Raw genomic sequence first — 20,965 nt, forward strand, 5'->3', positions numbered from 1 at the left:
CTCCCTCTCCCCCTGCCTGCTGCTCCCCCTGCTTGTGTACTGTCTCTCTCTCTCTTTATCTCTGTCAAATAAATAAATAAAATCTTTAAAAAAACACGAAAGTTTTCTAGACCATATAATTTTTTTTTTTTTTAAAGATTTTATTTATTTATTTGACAGAGATAGAGACAGCCAGTGAGAGAGGGTACACAAGCAGGGGGAGTGGGAGAGGAAGAAGCAGGCTCAGCGGAGGAGCCTGATGTGGGGCTCGATCCCGTAACGCCGAGATCATGCCCTGAGCCGAAGGCAGATGCTTAACCGCTGTGCCACCCAGGCGCCCCTAGACCATATAATTTTTTTAATCAAATGCTTCCTAATCACTTACAGTCAAATGGCATTGACTTCAGTAATGAAAGACCTTGTTGATCCTATGTGATAAATAATAGACTAGGCTGAATTTGCTTCAAAAATTCTCATAGACAATGGCAGTGATGCCTACAGAATTTTAGGGAAGGTGGTCAACATTGCAATATCATTCAAAATAATTTTAAAACATTTTTTAAAAAACAGCTAATAAGGGAGACACATGTAACTTTTCTCATTACTTATGATTTTTATTTTGGTTTATCATAAGACTCCTCTGGGCATTTGTTGAAGATCCAAGGGTCTTTTTACTTATTTTTATTTTTAGCATATTCTTATTTGGCAGGTCTAGGGTAGGAACAGGGGATTTATATTTTTAATAGTTTCTACAGGGAATTCTTACAATCAGGCAGGTTTGACATATTCCATAGTGGTGGAAAGTAAGGATGCTGGGGTGTAATGGTTGGGGTCATATGTTGGTTGTAGTTCGTACTGACTGTGTATGGTGGGGGAGTAGTTCCTTAATGTTGTCAAGTCTCAAATGCTGCTGCTATCACTTATATTCCATTCTTTTCCTTTTCTCTGAATTAATCTGCCATTTACCCCTTCTCATTTCTTATTCTGCAGATAGAGGACATGCAGTGGGGTAAAGGAGTCCGGGAGATCCCCTCCTCAGTGTGCACATTGCCGTGCAAGCCCGGGCAAAGAAAGAAGACACAGAAGGGAACTCCATGCTGCTGGACCTGTGAGCCTTGTGACGGCTACCAGTACCAGTTTGATGAGATGACATGTCAACATTGCCCCTACGACCAGAGGCCCAATGAAAACCGAACCGGCTGCCAGGATATCCCCATCATCAAACTAGAGTGGCATTCCCCCTGGGCCGTCATCCCTGTCTTCCTGGCAATGTTGGGGATCATCGCCACCATCTTTGTCATGGCCACTTTCATCCGCTACAATGACACGCCCATTGTCCGGGCATCCGGGCGGGAATTGAGCTACGTTCTGTTGACTGGCATCTTTCTTTGCTACATTATCACTTTCCTGATGATTGCCAAACCCGATGTGGCAGTGTGTTCTTTCCGGAGAGTTTTCCTGGGCTTGGGTATGTGCATCAGTTATGCAGCCCTCTTGACGAAAACCAATCGGATTTATCGCATATTTGAGCAGGGCAAGAAGTCAGTGACAGCTCCCAGACTCATAAGCCCAACATCACAGCTGGCCATCACTTCCAGTTTAATATCAGTTCAGCTTCTAGGTGTTTTCATTTGGTTTGGTGTTGACCCACCCAATATCATCATAGACTATGATGAACATAAGACAATGAACCCTGAGCAGGCCAGGGGAGTTCTCAAATGTGACATTACAGATCTCCAAATTATTTGCTCCTTGGGATATAGCATTCTTCTCATGGTCACATGTACTGTGTATGCCATCAAGACTCGGGGTGTCCCAGAGAATTTTAATGAAGCCAAACCCATTGGATTCACTATGTACACGACGTGTATTGTGTGGCTTGCCTTCATTCCCATTTTTTTTGGCACTGCTCAGTCAGCGGAAAAGGTAAGTGAAAATGCACACCACACTGTACATTTCAAAAATACGTTTTGTTTTTTGGGTTTGTTTTTTGTTTTGTTTTGTTTTGTTTTGTTTGTAAATATTGAAAGCAAATTGATTGTATAGAGTGAGAAGTTTTATATCCTGAATTACTAGACATCAATGCTACAGAAATCTAAAACCTGCAGGGAAGTGTGCTATGTTCATTTCACTGGAAACCAACCAAAGGTAACTTCTTCAAGTTAATTTATAATAGAATTATTCAATGTAGCAAGAGATTATGCAGTATAAAATTGTGTGATCTATCCAAACTAAACCTTCCTATGCATTCATTACCCACCCTCTCTTCTTACACATATGTTTTCTTGGACTAGGAGAAAAAGGCCACAGTCCTTCATTAGGATGAGGATGGTCATTACTAGCTCTCTCTCACTCTTCTTAGTGACCGTCTAGGCTGTCACATGGATTGGATCTAGTGTGTGAGCAACACAATATATTAGAGTTGCCCATCTGCATATTGCCTATTTGCACATTACATATATATGTATATGTATAATAGATGAACATTGGAAGGTTTTGGTTATCATTCCACCCTAGGCTCCCTCAAGCTAGATGTACGTTAATCACGTCAAGTGATTCAGAATGATTCCAGAGACTCAACTTTCTGGCAGTGGGAGGGACCGTATGCAGTAGAGCTGGGGTCATCAAGCTATGGAAGTTCAAAATTAGTGGCCCCAACATGTTGTCCTAGATATGGTTAACGTACATGCTTCCCCCATATAGTTATGCATTTTTACGGATCTGTAAATTACACAGCTTTAATGTGTTGATTCTTAAAGCAATTAATGCATGTCTAGCTGTGTGTTTGACAGGCATGCAAATTAGGCAACACTAAAGCATTGATTCTAGATGAGATTCGTACACATCTGACTTTTATACTCACCTGGATATGGTTTTGTATATATGCAAATTAGGCAGTTCTAACATGTTGATCTTAATAAGATGCATTGTCCTTCATTCAGTGAAGTCAGCTCTGATAGGGCCGTACAGCTGAAGCCAGAACTGAGTCCTAGAGCCCTAACTGGCGCACTGTATTGGAGAGAGCACAGTTATGGCTTGATTAGATATTAGAACATAGGGAGTCTAGCCTGATTCCATATTACTTTGGAGAAGTCTGTAAAACATTCAAGGACTTAGTGCCCTATGTGAGGAAAGCAAGGATTGAAGTAGGAATCTCTACAAATTCACAAATCTGTGCCTCTAGAACTTAGTCGAATCTGAATTTTTCATTGTTACTTCTATTCTCATAGAATCATATAAATAATTAATGACATTTGACTGGTGTCCCAACTAAGACAATGTCTTTCACTTAAATTGTTTGATTCAGAAGCTATCAGTTTGGTCTGTGTGGGTTTGGGGGGCTTTTTGTTTTTGTTTTTGTTTTTTTTTAATGAGTGTCTCATAAAACCACAGGGAATTGTGCAACCAAGGACAGTGAGTGGTTCCAGATATGGTTTTAGTCATAAAGTGTCTTAGAGGAAGTTCTAAAATATATGCTCAACAAGCATAGTATGTTTCCAACAGCATGTTTCAAATTCATAATGCATGTTTACTCTCTGTGAAACCAACTTGAATTTCATTTTATTGCTTCTATCTATCCCTGGGCCAGGGGAATAGTAAAATATGAGTTAGGGTAGTGAAATGCGATAGAGAGAAAAAGAAAAAGCATTTCCCAAATGTATGCTGGTAAGTTGATAACTATTGAACTTTTTATGAGAAATGATGTGTACCATCAAAGCCTATGAAGATAATAATAATTTTTTTTATTAAAACACAATTGCCTACGTAACAGGTTAAGAACATTAAATCCTTCTCTTGTAAATTTATTCTTGGGGAATGCAAAAGGCAGGAATACCTTCAACTGTTTTATAGATGGGCCTTGTTGTAATGATATTTGACGGTGTACGTGTCTACCATTTCCTTTGCCATTTCTAGTCATTTCTAGTCATGACTATGAATCTTTTCAGTAAGGTCAAGGGTATAATTGACTCACTTAAAAACCTGAAAATGATACAGGGTTTCAGGAATTGAATTCACTGATTCCAGTTGTTCTAGAAGGCTTCGAGCTGGTAGAACTGAACTACAAGAAAAATTAAGCTGTCTTCAAGCAGTGTGCTTTGTATCCTAAAGTTGAGAAGACACGAATTTTTTCTTTGTATACTCTCGATGGGTTATGACGTTTTACATGGTTGATTGGCACAATTAAAGGTACTAAATTGCCAAATGGGAACAGTGAATCTTATATGGAAATTCACACATCTTAAAGATAGGCATATGGCTAGAGAAGCATGAGCGATAAATTAAAAATAGCTTTTGTACATGAAACCATGGAATTTAAATTGCGGAAGGCGGCAAATTGCCAAATGCAATAGAGATCACAGAAAAAGGCATCATTACCATGCTAGCAATATTCAGAATCACAGCCCTTACATTTTTGTTTAGATCAAACAATTTAAGTGTTTTAAGTGGAAGAATTCCATTGTAACAGGAAAAAAAAAGATTAGGCAGTGAGTTCAGTAATAACTATTTACTGTCTTAGGAAATTGAGTTCATTCTGATTATGCTAGGGATGTCTTTGTGAAATTTCTTATCACTTAAGTTCGTTAGCACAGCATAAAGGATGAGAAATGTTTATTTTCTTGTGAAACATCAATCCTCTGTATTTTTTTGCTTTTGTGAAGAAGGATGCAGGAGATTACAGTTATCTTGTTTTATTGCTGCTAATTCTGTGATTTTTAGAATGGGGATCATGCAGCACGGTCAGGGATGGAAGAGGTAAACTTTAGCCATTAGAGAACAACCCTTGGTTTTAAGAGTTCTATTTAGATGACTGAAATGATTCAAGGAAACACTGAAAATAGTAGAGCAATAGAGTGGTAGGAGTTAGCTGGTCTAGTGAGTGTGGTAATGTCCCATGGCTATATACTAGCAATAGCTGCTAGAGGACTAGATTGTTTTCCGTAAACACAAAGCCTTAGTTTGTGGCTTATCTATCTTTTTTCCATGCAGCCTGGAAAAGAGCGTGCTTCAGGTAGGGAGGATACAAGCTACCCTGCCAAAACCTGAGAAACCCTGTAGATGCTATGTTTATCCAAATCTTTTTAGCCAGTTGTTGGGAGAACTTTCTAGGTAAACCAGTGTATCATTTGTTTACACACGGATGAGGAGACAAGCTCTACACCACTTGGCTCTGCAAAGGCAAACTAGACCTTGATATAAAATGAGTGGAGTTGGAGGGTCTCAGAGCTCTTCCCCTCTGTGCATATGTGTTTATTTGGGTAGGAGGTTGGTGAGAAGAGAAGAAAGAAAAGGATTGAGGAATTTTCTGTTCAGAGAAAATGCTGGAAAAAGAGTAGTGGCTTATAGGAAGGAGTGTGTCTTCTATAACGCCACCCACAGACCATTCTTCTGCATATACCTGAGTAGAACAGTATGGATTACAGCACTTAAATAATGGGATTCTTTGGTTTTCATCGAAGAATTATTCCACTAGATGACAGAAGTAGGGCTACTGCTAGCTATCTCTGAACCAGCTCAGGGTCCTTAACTCCATGGTTTCAAAATTGTGTCCGTGATAATCCCCACTGGAACTTGTTTTTAAAAATATTGCATGTCTGCCCCTCCCAACTGGTTCAATAGGGCAACAGATGAGCATAGAACTCTAGACTTCGTAACGAGGATGCTGGAAGTTTGTCACTGCAAACCAAGCACGCTTCTTAAAATTACCTGAGCCTTTTCTTCCTAATCCGCAGAACATGTCGTATAAATATTTTCTGATCCCTTAGTTTTACAACCTTTAGGAATAAATTAATTCTCATCTCAAGCAACTGGGAGGTCCAGAGATCAAGGAACCAGGAGATCAGAAAGACATTATTCACAATCAAAGACAAGGTCTAGACTCAGAAGGTCTGAATGAAGTGTCAACTCCAGGGTTATGGCCGGAGACCTTATAAGGCAGGACCAAGGCACTGACCCTGCCACCAAAGGAAGCAAGAGGATAGGCAGAAAGGAAGGTTTCCCTGGAGTATTTTTAAAGTGGTTTGGACTATAAGCCAACGTTTTAATCTTCCACATGCAGCAGATAGCAGCCCAAGATTCTTTTTTTTTTTTTTTAAGATTTTATTTATTTATTCGACAGAGATAGAGACAGCCAGCGAGAGAGGGAACACAAGCAGGGGGAGTGGGAGATGAAGAAGCAGGCTCATAGCAGAAGAGCCTGATGTGGGGCTCGATCCCAGAACGCTGGGATCACGCCCTGACCCGAAGGCAGAAGCTTAACCGCTGTGCCACCCAGGCGCCCCAGCAGCCCAGATTCTAAACATNGAAGAAGCAGGCTCATAGCAGAAGAGCCTGATGTGGGGCTCGATCCCAGAACACTGGGATCACGCCCTGACCCGAAGGCAGAAGTTAACCGCTGTGCCACCCAGGCGCCCCAGCAGCCCAGATTCTAAACACAAAGTAAGCCAACCTAGCCCTGATATTAGGGATCAGAAATATTTGGCAGGTAGGTAAATATTTCCTAATCCATGCCATAGGCAGACATTGGTAATCAATTACAGTGAGCTTCCCCTGAACCCAGGTGCGGTTCTAAAATCCTTATCAACACAGTCTTTAGGCAGCCACTACCAATAAGTCAAAACTGGAATAAATTTGAAATCCATGTGTCATTTCTGATTAATACTGGGCAATAACAAATGACCTTTGATATCTCTTTCCTTTCAGCTGTTTGCTGTCTTTGGGCAAGAGCCGCTGGGTGCATTCCATTAAAATTAATCTGCTTAAATATAAAAGAATAGGGAAATGGGGGTGTGCTTGAATTAGTCTCTATTTTGTCTCTGATTACACATCTCTTCTTTTAAAGTTTTAAATGCCACACAGAAAAGAGCAGTCCTAGCTCTCTTTGGGAGTAATATTTTCAAACCAACTTTGAATAGTGTGAGGCATGCTGTAGTTGTCACACCAGGAATGCAGGACGGGCACCCAGAAACAGGAACTCCACTTCCATTTCATGGAAAAGTGACAAGAAGACTGGAGTTACCAGGCAGAGGAAGCACTGTGATATCGCAGTGAGAAATCACATCCCATATCAAAAAGTAGGGGGTGGCGTTTTCGCCGCCTGGTATGGAGACTGAAGAGACAGATTGTGCTTCACGCCAACTTTGACTCTTGCAAATATGAGGGTGTGAGAATAAAATTTAATAAAACTGCATTTTATGGGAAAACTTTAAAATAGCATGAACCCCAACATTTCACTCCCAAATTAAACTTTTGGCAAGAATCCCATCTTTTCAAAGTGACAGACCAAGTCAATTTTAAATATTAGAGCACGTAAGCTAAAATACCTGCTTTCCTTTCTCAGGCTCATGTTTTCCCTTATGCTTATGTTGAATTATGCAAGGTCTTCCCTCTGATGCAATCCCCTCCCTTCCTCCTGACTGATTTTGGAGGCCAGGGCCCTGNCCTTCCTCCTGACTGATTTTGGAGGTCAGGGCCCTGTGACAGAGGTAATGATGCAGCGAAGAGCAGCAAATCCAAATTACGGAGGACCGTGTTTGGATTTATCCCCGAAAGCCAACACAGGTTTATAAAGGTGGGAGGGACGTCAACACAGGGGGTTTTGGAATGTGAATTCCAGGGACAGTACTTGAGGATGAGCAGAGGTGAAGCCGCGGGAGTTAAGAAAACTAAGTCAAGTAGCTCTTGTGATAGAGGGACAAAAGATGGCGCTGGCTTGAAGAAGGCCTGAGGGGCTAGAAAAGATAAAGCAGGTTTGAAAGCTGCTTTGAACATTTTGAACATTAAAAGTATATGTGCATATAATACGCCTTATCTTTCCTTTTGTGTTATGCTGCTTTGTTACTGAAATAGAGATATGCTTAGAGATACTTTTTTCTTTTTTTTTTCTTTTTGCAAGTAGCATTGTCCACTATTTAATTTACTCACTAAATGAGGCAAGAGAAAGGACTCCCTCCCATTGTCTGTATACAGTCATCGCCAACAGTCTGACGACTCTGCTTCTAATACATAGATATACACATATTCATACACAAATACAAGTGTCTTTTAAAACAAAAATCCTTACTTTTCTGGAATGCTTGGTAGAACCTTCACCTTGCATCTAAACACAAGTGAGAGAAGTGTCCCAGTGCATAGCTTCGGTGAGCTCATTTGTGCACTCACCGGAAAGCATGTTGGTGGTTGAGGTCTTGCTTCTGTTGTTTAGTTTTGTCTGTTCAAATTTATATCAGAAGCATATGGAACCATCTCCTTTCTGCTTCCTGCTGTGACCTTGATGATAACTGAGCTCCTCTCCAAGCAGCACTCTGAAACCAGCTGTCTCTACATCTGGTATTAGTCAATGGCTTGGGATAGTGCCGTCCTGTACTCCCCTCATGATGTCTCAGCTAATTCCAGGTGCAGTCACCTAGGATAATTGGAGTCTTCACCATCTTAGTCCTTTCCTTTAGCCGGAATAGCTCATTCAGCAGGTAAAATCCAAGAGCCTGTGTAAAACCGAACTGAGTGAGAACTAATAAGGAAATAGCTTACTGTATTAAAACAAAAGGCCCCACCATTAAAGCTTGAACAGAGAGGTGTACAAGAAAGAGAAATTGATGCTAAAAGGAAAAACTCAGCAAGTCTTGAATCGGTCCTCTGTGGGGTGTCCCCTGAGAGTCCGAAGTGTCTTTCACTTTGAGATATCAACCTCCAAAGGACACAGTCACAACGACACAGGCCTCACCTTTATAACTAGTACCAGGAGGTTCAGACAAATCTCTGTTCTTTGGCATTTCTCAGAGCATCAAAGGCCACCTGTCATTTTCAGAGACAACTCTTCTCAAAGCACAGGAAATGGTAACGAAACATAGTTTTCTGATGAGCAGTCAGGGGCTGCCAAATCCAGGTTCGGGATCCTGAGATACCCATAGTACAGACCATAATCCTGGCCTACTTAGTATTTAGTGCAGGTCCCGGCTGCCCTGTGGTCCTAGAGGACCGTTCCTCCACTCCCCACCATGCTCTGGTTCTCTGAACCTAATCACTGCACATTGTGGAGGCACGTCATTCAACCTTTTGGGTCCTAGGTTCTTCCATCTGCCCAACGTGTATAATCATTCCTACTTCTCGGTTTGTGTAAGAGAAAATGAGATATTTAAATTGCTTAGTACAGTGTTTATAAAACTGATGACACCAGGTGCTGGTAAGGGTGTGGAACCACTGGAACTCTCACATAATGCTGGTGGGAATGTACAAGTTAGTCAGCAACTTTGGAAAACAGTTGGGCAGGTCTTCAAATGTGAAGCACGCACCTTCTGTATTACTCTAACCGTTCCTCCTATCTCTTTACCCATGAGAAATGAACGAATATGTCCACACACACTTGCGCATAAATTTTCTATAGATTTATCTTTAGTAGTCAGAAACTGGAAACAACCCAAATGCCCAATCACAGCTGAATAGGTAAACAAGTTGTGGTCTAGCCATAGAATGGAATACTACTCTGAGGTAAAAAGCAATGGATTATTGATGTGTCCAACAGCACGGTTAAGTCCCAAATAATTAGGCTCACTGAAAGGATGCAGACAAGAAGAGTATGTACTGTATAATTCCACTTACAGCAAAATATTTTTAACATTGAAATTAATGTCTAATGAGAAAAAGCAGATCATTTGTTCCCTGGGGATGAGTGTGGGGGCTGAAGAATTATGAAAAAGCACAAGGAAATTTGGAGGGTGACATATGTGTTCACTCTGTTGATTGGAGTGGTGAGTTCACAGACCCATGCATGTGTCAAAGATGATCAAATTTCATACTTCAAATACATGTGGTTTATCATACATCAGTTACATATCAATAAAGCCGTTAAAAATTGCTTTGCCAGATACACGCTTCCTTCTCTGCTCTTCTTCTGCTTTCTTGAAACTTAATCATCAAGTGCTGTTATACCTACAGGCCTATGTGCACAGTATTGAAACTATAAATTGTATCAGTAATGAAACTAGAATTATATAAATGAATTACAGGATAAGAGTGTTCGAATACTCTATAGCCCTTGGTAAATGCTCGGTAAAGGAGAACTACATCCTTCCGCCCCAGGCTCCCCGTAGCAAAAATTGCTTTCTCGATCAAGGCAGGAGAGTCTGCAGAAGGTAAAACAGTCCTGTATTTGGGGAAACTGAAAGTGGAGGAGTTAGTATGGATTAGGGGGATGACAGCAACTAACTCGGAAGAGGCAGGGGGAGGTGAAATCCTGGAGGACTGTGTATTATCGCTTGATTTTGTTTTTTAGGCAAGCAGGGGGAAATGTTCCGTAATGAATTTTAGGGTGGGGATGTGTGGGACATTGTTGGATTTATGGTTTCAAAAGATTCCTCTTTGCTTACGAGTAATGGTTTGCATGATAGTGTGATACTGTGATTTATAATAAGAAGGGTATGTTCGGTCTTCGTTCCATTTCTGGCACAGAGCTCCTAGAACCCCTGGAATTTCTGAAGAGATGAAAGCAATAAAGGTACCTTTTGTTATGTTAATGAGGTGACTTCTGGACCCTAGGGAAGGAAGGATGTGGGCTGGGTGCCAGGAGAGCCAAGGCATGTTATTAGAGAGTTGGAACTTTCAGTCTCACTCCCTGACCTGCAGGTTGAATGGATCACCACTGACTATTGATTTAATCAGTGATGCCTATAATAAAGCCTCCCTAAAAACCCAAGAGGACAGGGTTTGGAGAGTCTCCAGGTTGATGAATACTTTGAGATCTGGGGAGAATGGCATGCTTCAAGAGCAGGAAATCCCTGCATCATTTCCCCATACCTAGGTACTACGCATCTCTTCCATCAGGTTCTTCCTGAGTTATATACTTTTATTAAAAAAAAGAAAAAAACACACAACAACAAGGGGTGCCTGGGTGACTCAGTTGGTTAAGCATCTGACTCTGGGTTTCAGCTCAGGCTCATGATCTCAGGGGTCATGGGATCGAGCCCCGTGTCAGGCTCTGTGCTCATCGAGGAGTTGACTTGAAGATTCTCTCCCTATGCCCCTCCCTGCACTCGTGAGCACATATGTGCTCTCTCTCTCTCGTCTTTCTCAAATAGATAAATGAATCTTTAAAACAAACAAAAGCAACAAAACAACAAAAAGTAAAGAAACCAAAAACCCAGTAATGTAGTAAGTAAAATGTTTCTCAGTTCTGTTAACCACTGTAGAAAATTAATCAAACCTAAGGAAGGTGTTGTTGAAACCTCTAAACTATAGCCTTGGGTCATAAGCACAGGTGACAACCTGGACTTGAGATTGACTTGAAGGTGCAGTTTTATGGGACTGGGCCTTTAACCTACAGAGTCTGATGCAATCTCCAAGTAGAAAGTGTCACAATTGGGTTGAATTTTAAGACACTCAGCAGATGTCAAACCTTTGCTTGGTGGTGTGGGGGGGAAATCCACACATCAGAATTGAGTGCAGAACCTTTTATAATTGATATGTGAAATTCTATCCTGGAGAGACAGACAGTGGTTACCAGTGATGATTTAAATGGACTTTTCCTATATTTAGACTTTTAGATCCATGATAGTATATAATTCAAAGGATGAGGAAGACTGAGACCATTCTCTTGGAGAAAAGCATTGGATCAGAGCTGGTATCCAGCTGTCCCCACCTTTACTTCCCTTTGGTAAAGGTTCCAAACAAACCTCCTGTACCAGGGAGTGTTAGCTGGGATATGAGAATTAGGATCCTCCTCCCTTCCCTGCTCCGTAGGATGGTTGGTGGGGAGAAGACTTGGAAATACTGCCTCCAGTCTACACCCTCTGTCCCCAGGTAGAGAGGAACCTAGAGGAGAGACTAAAACACAGTAGTTGTTGGTTTATATTATGGGTATTAGTAAGAATGGCTTTGAAGAGTATGTATTAGAAATATTTTCTCTACACAATCTCCCTGGTTTCAGGTATCCTCAGTGTGTTGCTGCCACTCTGGTTTCTTCCAAGGATAATAATGGGTCTCTGGGTTTTGAATGGTAAGCATTTCCCAATGAATAAAGCTGTCCTCAGCTGACTGGCAGTTGGATCTTAGAATCAGGGTGCCTGCCATCTGCTGTGGAGCTGTAAAATCTCAGATGGTCAAGTTTGTTCACCTGTGCCTTTGGTAGCTTTCTACCCCAGCTTTGTACTACGTTTGGCTCTCTAGGTCTGACTGAGTTTGCCCATAAAGCTGTTGGGAAGTCAGTGCCTCAGGAAGTGGAACAACCTCAAAAAAAAAAAAAAAAAAAAAAAAAAAAAAAAAAAAAAAAAAAGAAAAGAAAAGAAAGAAGAAAAAGACCTAATTACAGACTTCAAAAGGACTTGTGGAATTTCTCAACTCTCAACTCTGAACAAAAGTCATACTTTCGTATTCAAGTGTCATGTACATGGAGTTTTTGGGGAAGGGACGTGTATACAAACCGTCAACAGAGAAATTACAGAGCAAGGCTGAGTGTACATTATAGCAAGGAAGATAAAGGGCAAGTCAATACCACCAAATTAACAATTCCTTGAGATTCTCAAATATCCCTGTGCCCTTGGAGGAACCTCAGTCAGGCACAGTGGCTTACCAGTAAAATCTGTTGATGGGCAACTCAATGACTGAAACATAAAGTCCCATTTTCTTTCTTGTATTGCAGGCTACAGTTTCACTTTAAATGTTATGCAATGCACTTTTCTGATTTATCACTTTCAGGAAGCTAATACTGTTTCCAAGGAGGCCTGATTTATATATAAGAAGTCAGTTGTTCACACCTGGGAGTTTCTGGCCCACATCCCCAAAGCCCCAGATCAGCTTGTAATGATTGGGTTTTCGCATCCAAGACTAGGTATTTAAGCTGGCTAAATCTTCCAATTCGATCAAGTCCATTGTGTTTCTCTGGTAACCTTCCCAGTGCCTTGTCAGAGTGACTAGGTTGGGACACCATGGCCAAATTGCATTGTTGTTGAGGCAAGGGCTTCTATCTTGTGCTGGACCAAGTGCCAGCTGAACGGAGTGCTTAGTTTTAACCCAGAAATGAGATAATTGTCTCTTTGTTCAGTGTTCCAGATCTTGAGGTATAGAAGTATCCTGTGCATCGTCTCTCTCTCTCTCCCTCCCTCTCTCTCTCTCTCTCCCCCCTCTCTCTCTCTCCCTCTCTTTCTCCCTCCCTCTCTCTCAGTCTCTCTCTCTCTCACTCTCTCTCTGTTTTTAAGAAACTTAATTGAGAGGCAAGGAACCACACAGATAATTCCAATTTACATAGTGAAATTCAATCTAATTCTTCATTTCTTTTTCCCAGAATCCTTGCAGTGTGGACAGGAATAGGGATACGTGTTTTATCAGACTTTGGCATTTGTGCGTTAATTTCAAAATTGGGACATTACCCAGTTAGGGTGTAGTGGGGAACGGGCTCAGAATCTTTAGGCTTTCCACTGTTGAGGATATGGCACAAAAGCTACCAAACCACAGACAGAGGCAAACATCTGACAGGAAGTGAACCAGATACGGTAGAAATGCTTATGGCAGAGGAGACCCACCATCTGATTCTAGGGTTTGAGCTGTGTGGATGATTGGTAAGTGAGCTCATTGATTTTTAGATCCTAATAAAGAGCTTTGGGGAATGGAAGGGGCTATTGTTTCATTTTGTCATAGAAATCCAGTCTCCCACTACAGCTGTTAGGAAAGGAAAATGTGAGGCAATGATTCCTTCAGTGATGCCGGCAATCAGTTTGCCTGACACAAAAGCGCTGGTGTCTCTAACGGGTCCTCAGGTGCCTAAAATTGAAAATTGTCTCTCTAACGTGTCTGTGTAGTCCCATTCAGCTTTATGTTCCAACTGACTGCTTGGCTTATAATCAACCGTCAGTTTTTTGATCCAGTGCTTCCCATTGCGCGGGTCTGAGAACACCGGGTTAGTAGATGTACCGAAACAGCAAATGTGAAAGAGTATTGTTCCCCATAATAGCACTCTTTTTTCTTCCTTGCCTACCACCCCTGAACTAGATATTCTCAGAAAGAGAGTTTTCAAGTAGTTTCTTTGTCTTTTAGAATGGCCCTTGTTATTTAGCAATTGATTTTCCAGTGCCTGTAATATGTCAGGCCCTGAGAGCCCAACAACTGGGAATCATATCCCTTTCTTTCCTTAAAAAGAGTTCTCCAGTGGCTTCCCATGGAGTAGTAGTACTAGAAGTATGAATGTTAGCATTGCCTCTCTGTCACCATGCAAATTATAGCACTTAAACTCTTCCTTAGAGTCTATGAGAGCTAGAACAAGGGTCACAAACTATGGCTGCTGGGCCAAATCCAACCAGCTGCTTGTTTTCATAAATAAAGTTTTACTGGAACACAGCCACGCTCATTCATTTATATACTGCCAGTGGCTGCTTTCATGCTACAAGGACAGAGTTGAACTGTTGTGGCAGAGATTGTATTGCCTGCAAAGCAGAAAATACTTATAATCTGGACTTTTACAAAAAAAAGTTTGCTGCCCCTTTCTTAGATGATGGGGTGCCTTCCTAACTTTCTGACCCTAATTTCCTTNTACCGAAACAGCAAATGTGAAAGAGTATTGTTCCCCATAATAGCACTCTTTTTTCTTCCTTGCCTACCACCCCTGAGCTAGATATTCTCAGAAAGAGAGTTTTCAAGTAGTTTCTTTGTCTTTTAGAATGGCCCTTGTTATTTAGCAATTGATTTTCCAGTGCCTGTAATATGTCAGGCCCTGAGAGCCCAACAACTGAGAATCATATCCCTTTCTTTCCTTAAAAAGAATTCTCCAGTGGCTTCCCATGGAGTAGTAGTACTAGAAGTATGAATGTTAGCATTGCCTCTCTGTCACCATGCAAATTATAGCATTTAAACTCTTCCTTAGAGTCTATGAGAGCTAGAACAAGGGTCACAAACTATGGCTGCTGGGCCAAATCCAACCAGCTGCTTGTTTTCATAAATAAAGTTTTACTGGAACACAGCCACGTTCATTCATTTATATACTGCCAGTGGCTGCTTTCATGCTACAAGGACAGAGTTGAACTGTTGTGGCAGAGATTGTATTGCCTGCAAAGCAGAAAATACTTATAATCTGGACTTTTACGAAAAAAAGTTTGCTGCCCCTTCCTTAGATGATGGGGTGCCTTCCTAACTTTCTGACCCTAATTTCCTATGCTTCTCATACTTGCTGATTTCCCTTCCTCTTGCTGATATTAACTCCTGCCCCTGAAATTACTGTGACCATTTTCTTCCCAGGACCTTTATACAGGATGTGCCACCTGTCGAGGATGCTGTCACCCAAAACTTCTCTTTCTCATCATTCAGATTTCACCTTCCAGACTCATCTTAGAGGGGTCCTTTAACTCTCTTCCATTCCAGCTGAAGTTCTCTCCATCCCAGTTACATCCTATTTCTTCCTATCTTTCATCAGTAACTAGTATCAGTAATTGTTTTGTTCGTGTACTCTTTGCCTGTGCCTCCTCAGAAATATAAGTACCTTGAGTGCAAGCACTTGGTTNGAACAAGGGTCACAAACTATGGCTGCTGGGCCAAATCCAACCAGCTGCTTGTTTTCATAAATAAAGTTTTACTGGAACACAGCCACGTTCATTCATTTATATACTGCCAGTGGCTGCTTTCATGCTACAAGGACAGAGTTGAACTGTTGTGGCAGAGATTGTATTGCCTGCAAAGCAGAAAATACTTATAATCTGGACTTTTACAAAAAAAAGTTTGCTGCCCCTTTCTTAGATGATGGGGTGCCTTCCTAACTTTCTGACCCTAATTTCCTATGCTTCTCATACTTGCTGATTTCCCTTCCTCTTGCTGATATTAACTCCTGCCCCTGAAATTACTGTGACCATTTTCTTCCCAGGACCTTTATACAGGATGTGCCACCTGTCGAGGATGCTGTCACCCAAAACTTCTCTTTCTCATCATTCAGATTTCACCTTCCAGACTCATCTTAGAGGGGTCCTTTAACTCTCTTCCATTCCAGCTGAAGTTCTCTCCATCCCAGTTACATCCTATTTCTTCCTATCTTTCATCAGTAACTAGTATCAGTAATTGTTTTGTTCGTGTACTCTTTGCCTGTGCCTCCTCAGAAATATAAGTACCTTGAGTGCAAGCACTTGGTTTATCTGGTTCTACTCTGGATCCCTAGGGCCCCAAACAGTGACTCAGTGACTGGCATTTGTCAATGCTCGATAAATTTCAGTGGGTGGGATAAATGAATGATTCTGTTTTGGAGTAAGATGCAACCCTGGCCTTCAATATAAAACCACCAGAAAGTAGCTTTTTTGCAAGAAATGAGAGGGATTGGTCTTGCCGGAGCAATACGTTCATGAAGACTGCATAGACAAGGCAAATTTTCTGAGATGATCTGGTGCTCTTAGATAGAGAGGCCTTCTAAACTGATTGGGGAAGTTATTTATCAAAATTAGTTACCAATCCATATCTAAAGATATCTGATCTCAAACAATTTTTAGTCTTCAGAATGCTAAAGATGAAAAAATCCAATNCAAAACTTCTCTTTCTCATCATTCAGATTTCACCTTCCAGACTCATCTTAGAGGGGTCCTTTAACTCTCTTCCATTCCAGCTGAAGTTCTCTCCATCCCAGTTACATCCTATTTCTTCCTATCTTTCATCAGTAACTAGTATCAGTAATTGTTTTGTTCGTGTACTCTTTGCCTGTGCCTCCTCAGAAATATAAGTACCTTGAGTGCAAGCACTTGGTTTATCTGGTTCTACTCTGGATCCCTAGGGCCCCAAACAGTGACTCAGTGACTGGCATTTGTCAATGCTCGATAAATTTCAGTGGGTGGGATAAATGAATGATTCTGTTTTGGAGTAAGATGCAACCCTGGCCTTCAATATAAAACCACCAGAAAGTAGCTTTTTTGCAAGAAATGAGAGGGATTGGTCTTGCCGGAGCAATACGTTCATGAAGACTGCATAGACAAGGCAAATTTTCTGAGATGATCTGGTGCTCTTAGATAGAGAGGCCTTCTAAACTGATTGGGGAAGTTATTTATCAAAATTAGTTACCAATCCATATCTAAAAATATCTGATCTCAAATAATTTTTAGTCTTCAGAATGCTAAAGATGAAAAAATCCAATATTCATGGTGGTGAGGGAAAATGGATATTCTTATTAACTACAAATGGATGATGAAATCTGTTTTTTCCTTTCTCTAATTGAAATATATTTGATGTATAACATTGTGTAAATTTAAGATACACAACGCTAATTTGATATACTGAATATTATAATATGATTGCAATTATAGCAATATTTAAGACCTCTATCACATCGCTAAACTGACCAAGTCTTAAGGAGGGCCTGTTTAATGCTTTGTACCAAGAGCTTTTAGAATATAAATGACTTCTGACCTAGTAGTTCAATTTTTAAGGAGTTTAGGATTAGGAAGAAATTGGAAACGTTCCCAAAGATGGAGGAGTCGGAATGTTGATCAGAATCTACAAGTCTGGCCAAAGGAAGGTGGTTAAATGCATTGTAGATCTTCCACACAAGGTACTGCTTGGGGTTGTTAAAAATGATGGTGCAAATTATAGAGTCTGGAATACCAGTGGTTGAGCATTCTCTGTGCATCAATGTCTAGACTGAACACTTTGTATATATTTTCTCATTAAAACTCCACACCAAATTCTAAGTAGTTGTTAACATCCACCCATTTACAAATGAGAAAACAGAGACTTACAGAGGTTAAGTGACTCCGGTCCCAGAGCTGGGAAAGGACAAAGAAATTTGCTGATGAAATCCTGTCTCACATAACTACCGTATTCAGGAGTGTGGACATTGACAATAGAAATAGTCATTTCTGATACCCTGGACAAATTACTTTTTGTGCCTCAGTTTCCTTTGTTGTAAAATGAGATTGACAGTAATATGTATCTCAAAACGTTATCATGAGGATTGAATGAGTTACCTAATTGCACATGTGTACATGGGTCGGGCACTGTTGTATATGCTGAGGACGCAGCAGGAAATAAAGGAGATTAATTTCCCAGTCTATACTCCAATAATGCAGTGGAGGGAAGATAGACTTTAAATATATGAAAAAGACAGATAATGTTAGACTATGGCAAATAATATGAAGAAGGCAAAGGGAAATGGAAGTGCCAGGATGGGGGAGATGGTATTTACAATTTTGAATTGGTGTCCAGGGAAGGCTCCCCTGAGAAGATAACCCTTAGACAGAAATTTAAAGAAGCAAACCATGAGGAGCTCTAGAAGAGCATTCCAGGTAGAGGGAACAGCAAGTGCAAAGGTCCTGAGGCAGAAACATGTCAAGAATAGCTTAGAAATAACTAGGAGGACAGTATAAGTAAGGAGGAACATGGTAGTTGAAGGGGATAGAAGAATAGAGAACAAGGAACCAGTTCATGTGGAATCAGATTGGATGAAACAGAAAGGCTTTAGAGGGTTATGTATGGAGGCAAAACTTCAGTTTTGAAAGGTTCAATGTGACATACATTTATTTCTTATAAAGTACTCAGAACAGTGCCTGGTACATGTTAAACGTTCAGCAAAGTGTAGACATTTTCATTTGTGATATTAGCATCATCATCTATCTTCTAGTTTCAATATATTTTCCAAAATTTCTTTGGGACTACTATTGTAAAAGAATAAGTAAAACTTTATCTTCCCTTATCCCCTTATATACCTGGGTACGTGCCACTTCCTCATTGCTCAAGAGAAGGCAGTTAGTGCTGGAAAATACAAGGAAACTGAATTCTTTCACCAGCCCTGTCCTGGCGCTCAGCCTAGGAACAGTTAAATTTGAAGAGACCTCAGCAGGCTGGTAAGTTCCTGGGACCGGCCATTAGGACTCCTGTTTGTAATAATGCAATAAGGCAAATATAGGATCTAAGGAAGACCGCAGAAGACTTTTTAAAATGGGTGCATCTCTCCAGCTCTGATTCAACAATAACGATTTTGCATTTAAAGTACAATTTTGATGAGAACGTTGCTTGTGGCATCTGCCCCACAGGATTCCTCCTATGGTATTTTTAAAGTACAGCTTAAAAGAAGCAGCCCATGAAAGAATGGTCTGGAATTTAGAGTCTTCCTTTCTCCTGACTTTCTGTGTTTGTCCAGTTTGCTGTTTCTGACAGTTTCCAATTTCTTTTTTTTTTAAGTTTTTATTTATTTATTTATTTGAGAGAGAGAGAATGAGAAAGAGCATGAGATGGGGTGGGGAGGAGGGTCAGAGGGACAAGCAGACTCCCCGAGCAGGGAGCCTGATGCGGGACTCCATCCTGGGACTCCAGAATCATGACCTGAGCCAAAGGCAGTAGCTTAACCAACTGAGCCACCCAGGTGCCCTTGACAGGTTCCAGTTTCAAACATTCATTCATTGATCCCACAAATATTTACTGAATGTCTAATATGTGTCAGATACTTTTCTAGGTGTTAGGGATGAAATAGAATAAGACAAATCCATGACCTCAAGAAAATTCTATTCTGGTAGAAAAGTGAGACGGTATTCAAATAAATAGATAACAACAGGAAGAAATGGGGGAAATAAAGGCAGGTCTGGAACAGACCTTGCAGGGACTCTTGTTTTAGAGGGGGGTGGTCAGTGAGGACATCTTTGTGGAGGTGCTGTTGAAGAAGAAATCTGCATGAAATGAGATAGCAGAGGACAGATTGCCAAGGAACAGCATGGGCAAAGTTGCTCAGGGTATAATTGGCTGGAGAAAGAGAAGCTGGAGTGTAGAGGATGGAAGTAGAAAATGGGATCAGGGGAGAGACGGGGGAATGTTTGCACAGGGCTTTAGAATCCATTCTCAGCAAGATGGGGAACAACTGGAGACTTGAGAGCCTGAATGATATTTTAGAAAGACTACTTGGGCTGCTTGTAAGGAGAAAACTGTAGAGGGACAGGAGCAGGGTCAGAGAGGCAGATACCAGTTTCAGAAGCACACATACATTTGGTAGAGCTTTTGCAACCATGCTCTTGACATCATCCATGGAATGAAAAATTGAAATAAAAGTGATTGACAGCATAAGCATCTCCTTTTCCTCCCTTTGGGGAACCCACTTTATCAGACTAGGTAGGTAGGCAGGGTTCTACAACTTCTCTGAAGTAGGCAAATTCTGTAGGTAATGACCCAGGGTTATGGACCCTATTCTTTATTTTTTTCTTCTAAAAAGACATGGGTTTTTCAGTCCCCACCTACCTGCCCAGTGGCCATCTAAGATAGTTTCTGACAGCAAATGAGCCTCCCATGTATATCCTCCTCCCCCATTCATTCAGCACATTTTATAGAGAACCTTGAGTTCCACGTGCCATGAATCTGGAGCACAGTGTTGGGTCTTGCAGGCTGTATCCTGCACAGTGCCGGGGCCTGTTGTTCATACAGACTATGATGGAAATGTCACTCCATGGAGTTGTACAGTGTGTAGCCTGCACAACTGTACCTTGTATCCTATGCCAGCCACTGGAAATAGAGATGACCAAGAGGTAATCTTTTCAGTTTACTGAGAACCTAGGTTATAGTGATTATCCTTGTCTTGGCATTCTAATGAGTTCATTTGTTTATTAGCATCTTTTCTGTAAATACAGAAGTGGCTGGACTGACAGCAGGGTGCATTTTCAAAAAAGCAAAACCTCTAAACCTGTCTCTTAGGCCTCTGGCAGTATTCATTCTGGAAACCCATCAGATCAAAGCAGGTTACAGAGGTGAGCTGCAGCAGAATCATCTGAGATTCTAAACACATCCCTGAGTACCATCTGGGCCTCTGCTGAAACATCTGCAGGCTCTTCTCAAAGCTCAGGGCCCTCACACCACGAGCAAGATGAGATACACAGTCTAGGAGAAACCAGCAGATGGTGAGCTGCCTGACCTCTCACGGGGCTGAAAGTGTCAACTCAACATCATTATGGAAGGAAGGGTGAAGTCATTTTCTATTCCCTGACCTTTCTCTTTCACTTTCCCTCTCTCTCTGTATGTCTCTGTTGCCATCCACATTTCCTAATCTTATGTCCTGTGGTGT

General features: G+C 41.1%; 1 protein-coding gene across 7 annotated transcripts in view; it reads left to right on the forward strand.

The window, feature by feature from the left end:
* The window catches only part of GRM7 (glutamate metabotropic receptor 7), an 885,418-nt gene that overhangs the window by 724,913 nt on the left and 139,540 nt on the right, over positions 1-20,965 (forward strand). For 6 of the 7 annotated variants that reach the window (XM_034658683.1, XM_034658681.1, XM_034658682.1 and 3 more), the window contains exon 8: positions 970-1,905. The exons of the other annotated variant lie outside the window; for it this stretch is intronic. In XM_034658683.1, coding sequence (XP_034514574.1) covers positions 970-1,905 — 936 coding nt within the window. The remainder of the gene's footprint in view (positions 1-969; positions 1,906-20,965) is intronic. 7 annotated transcript variants of the gene reach the window in all.

This window comes from Ailuropoda melanoleuca, chromosome 4 (genome assembly GCF_002007445.2).
Source record: "Ailuropoda melanoleuca isolate Jingjing chromosome 4, ASM200744v2, whole genome shotgun sequence".
Lineage (NCBI taxonomy): Eukaryota > Metazoa > Chordata > Mammalia > Carnivora > Ursidae > Ailuropoda > Ailuropoda melanoleuca.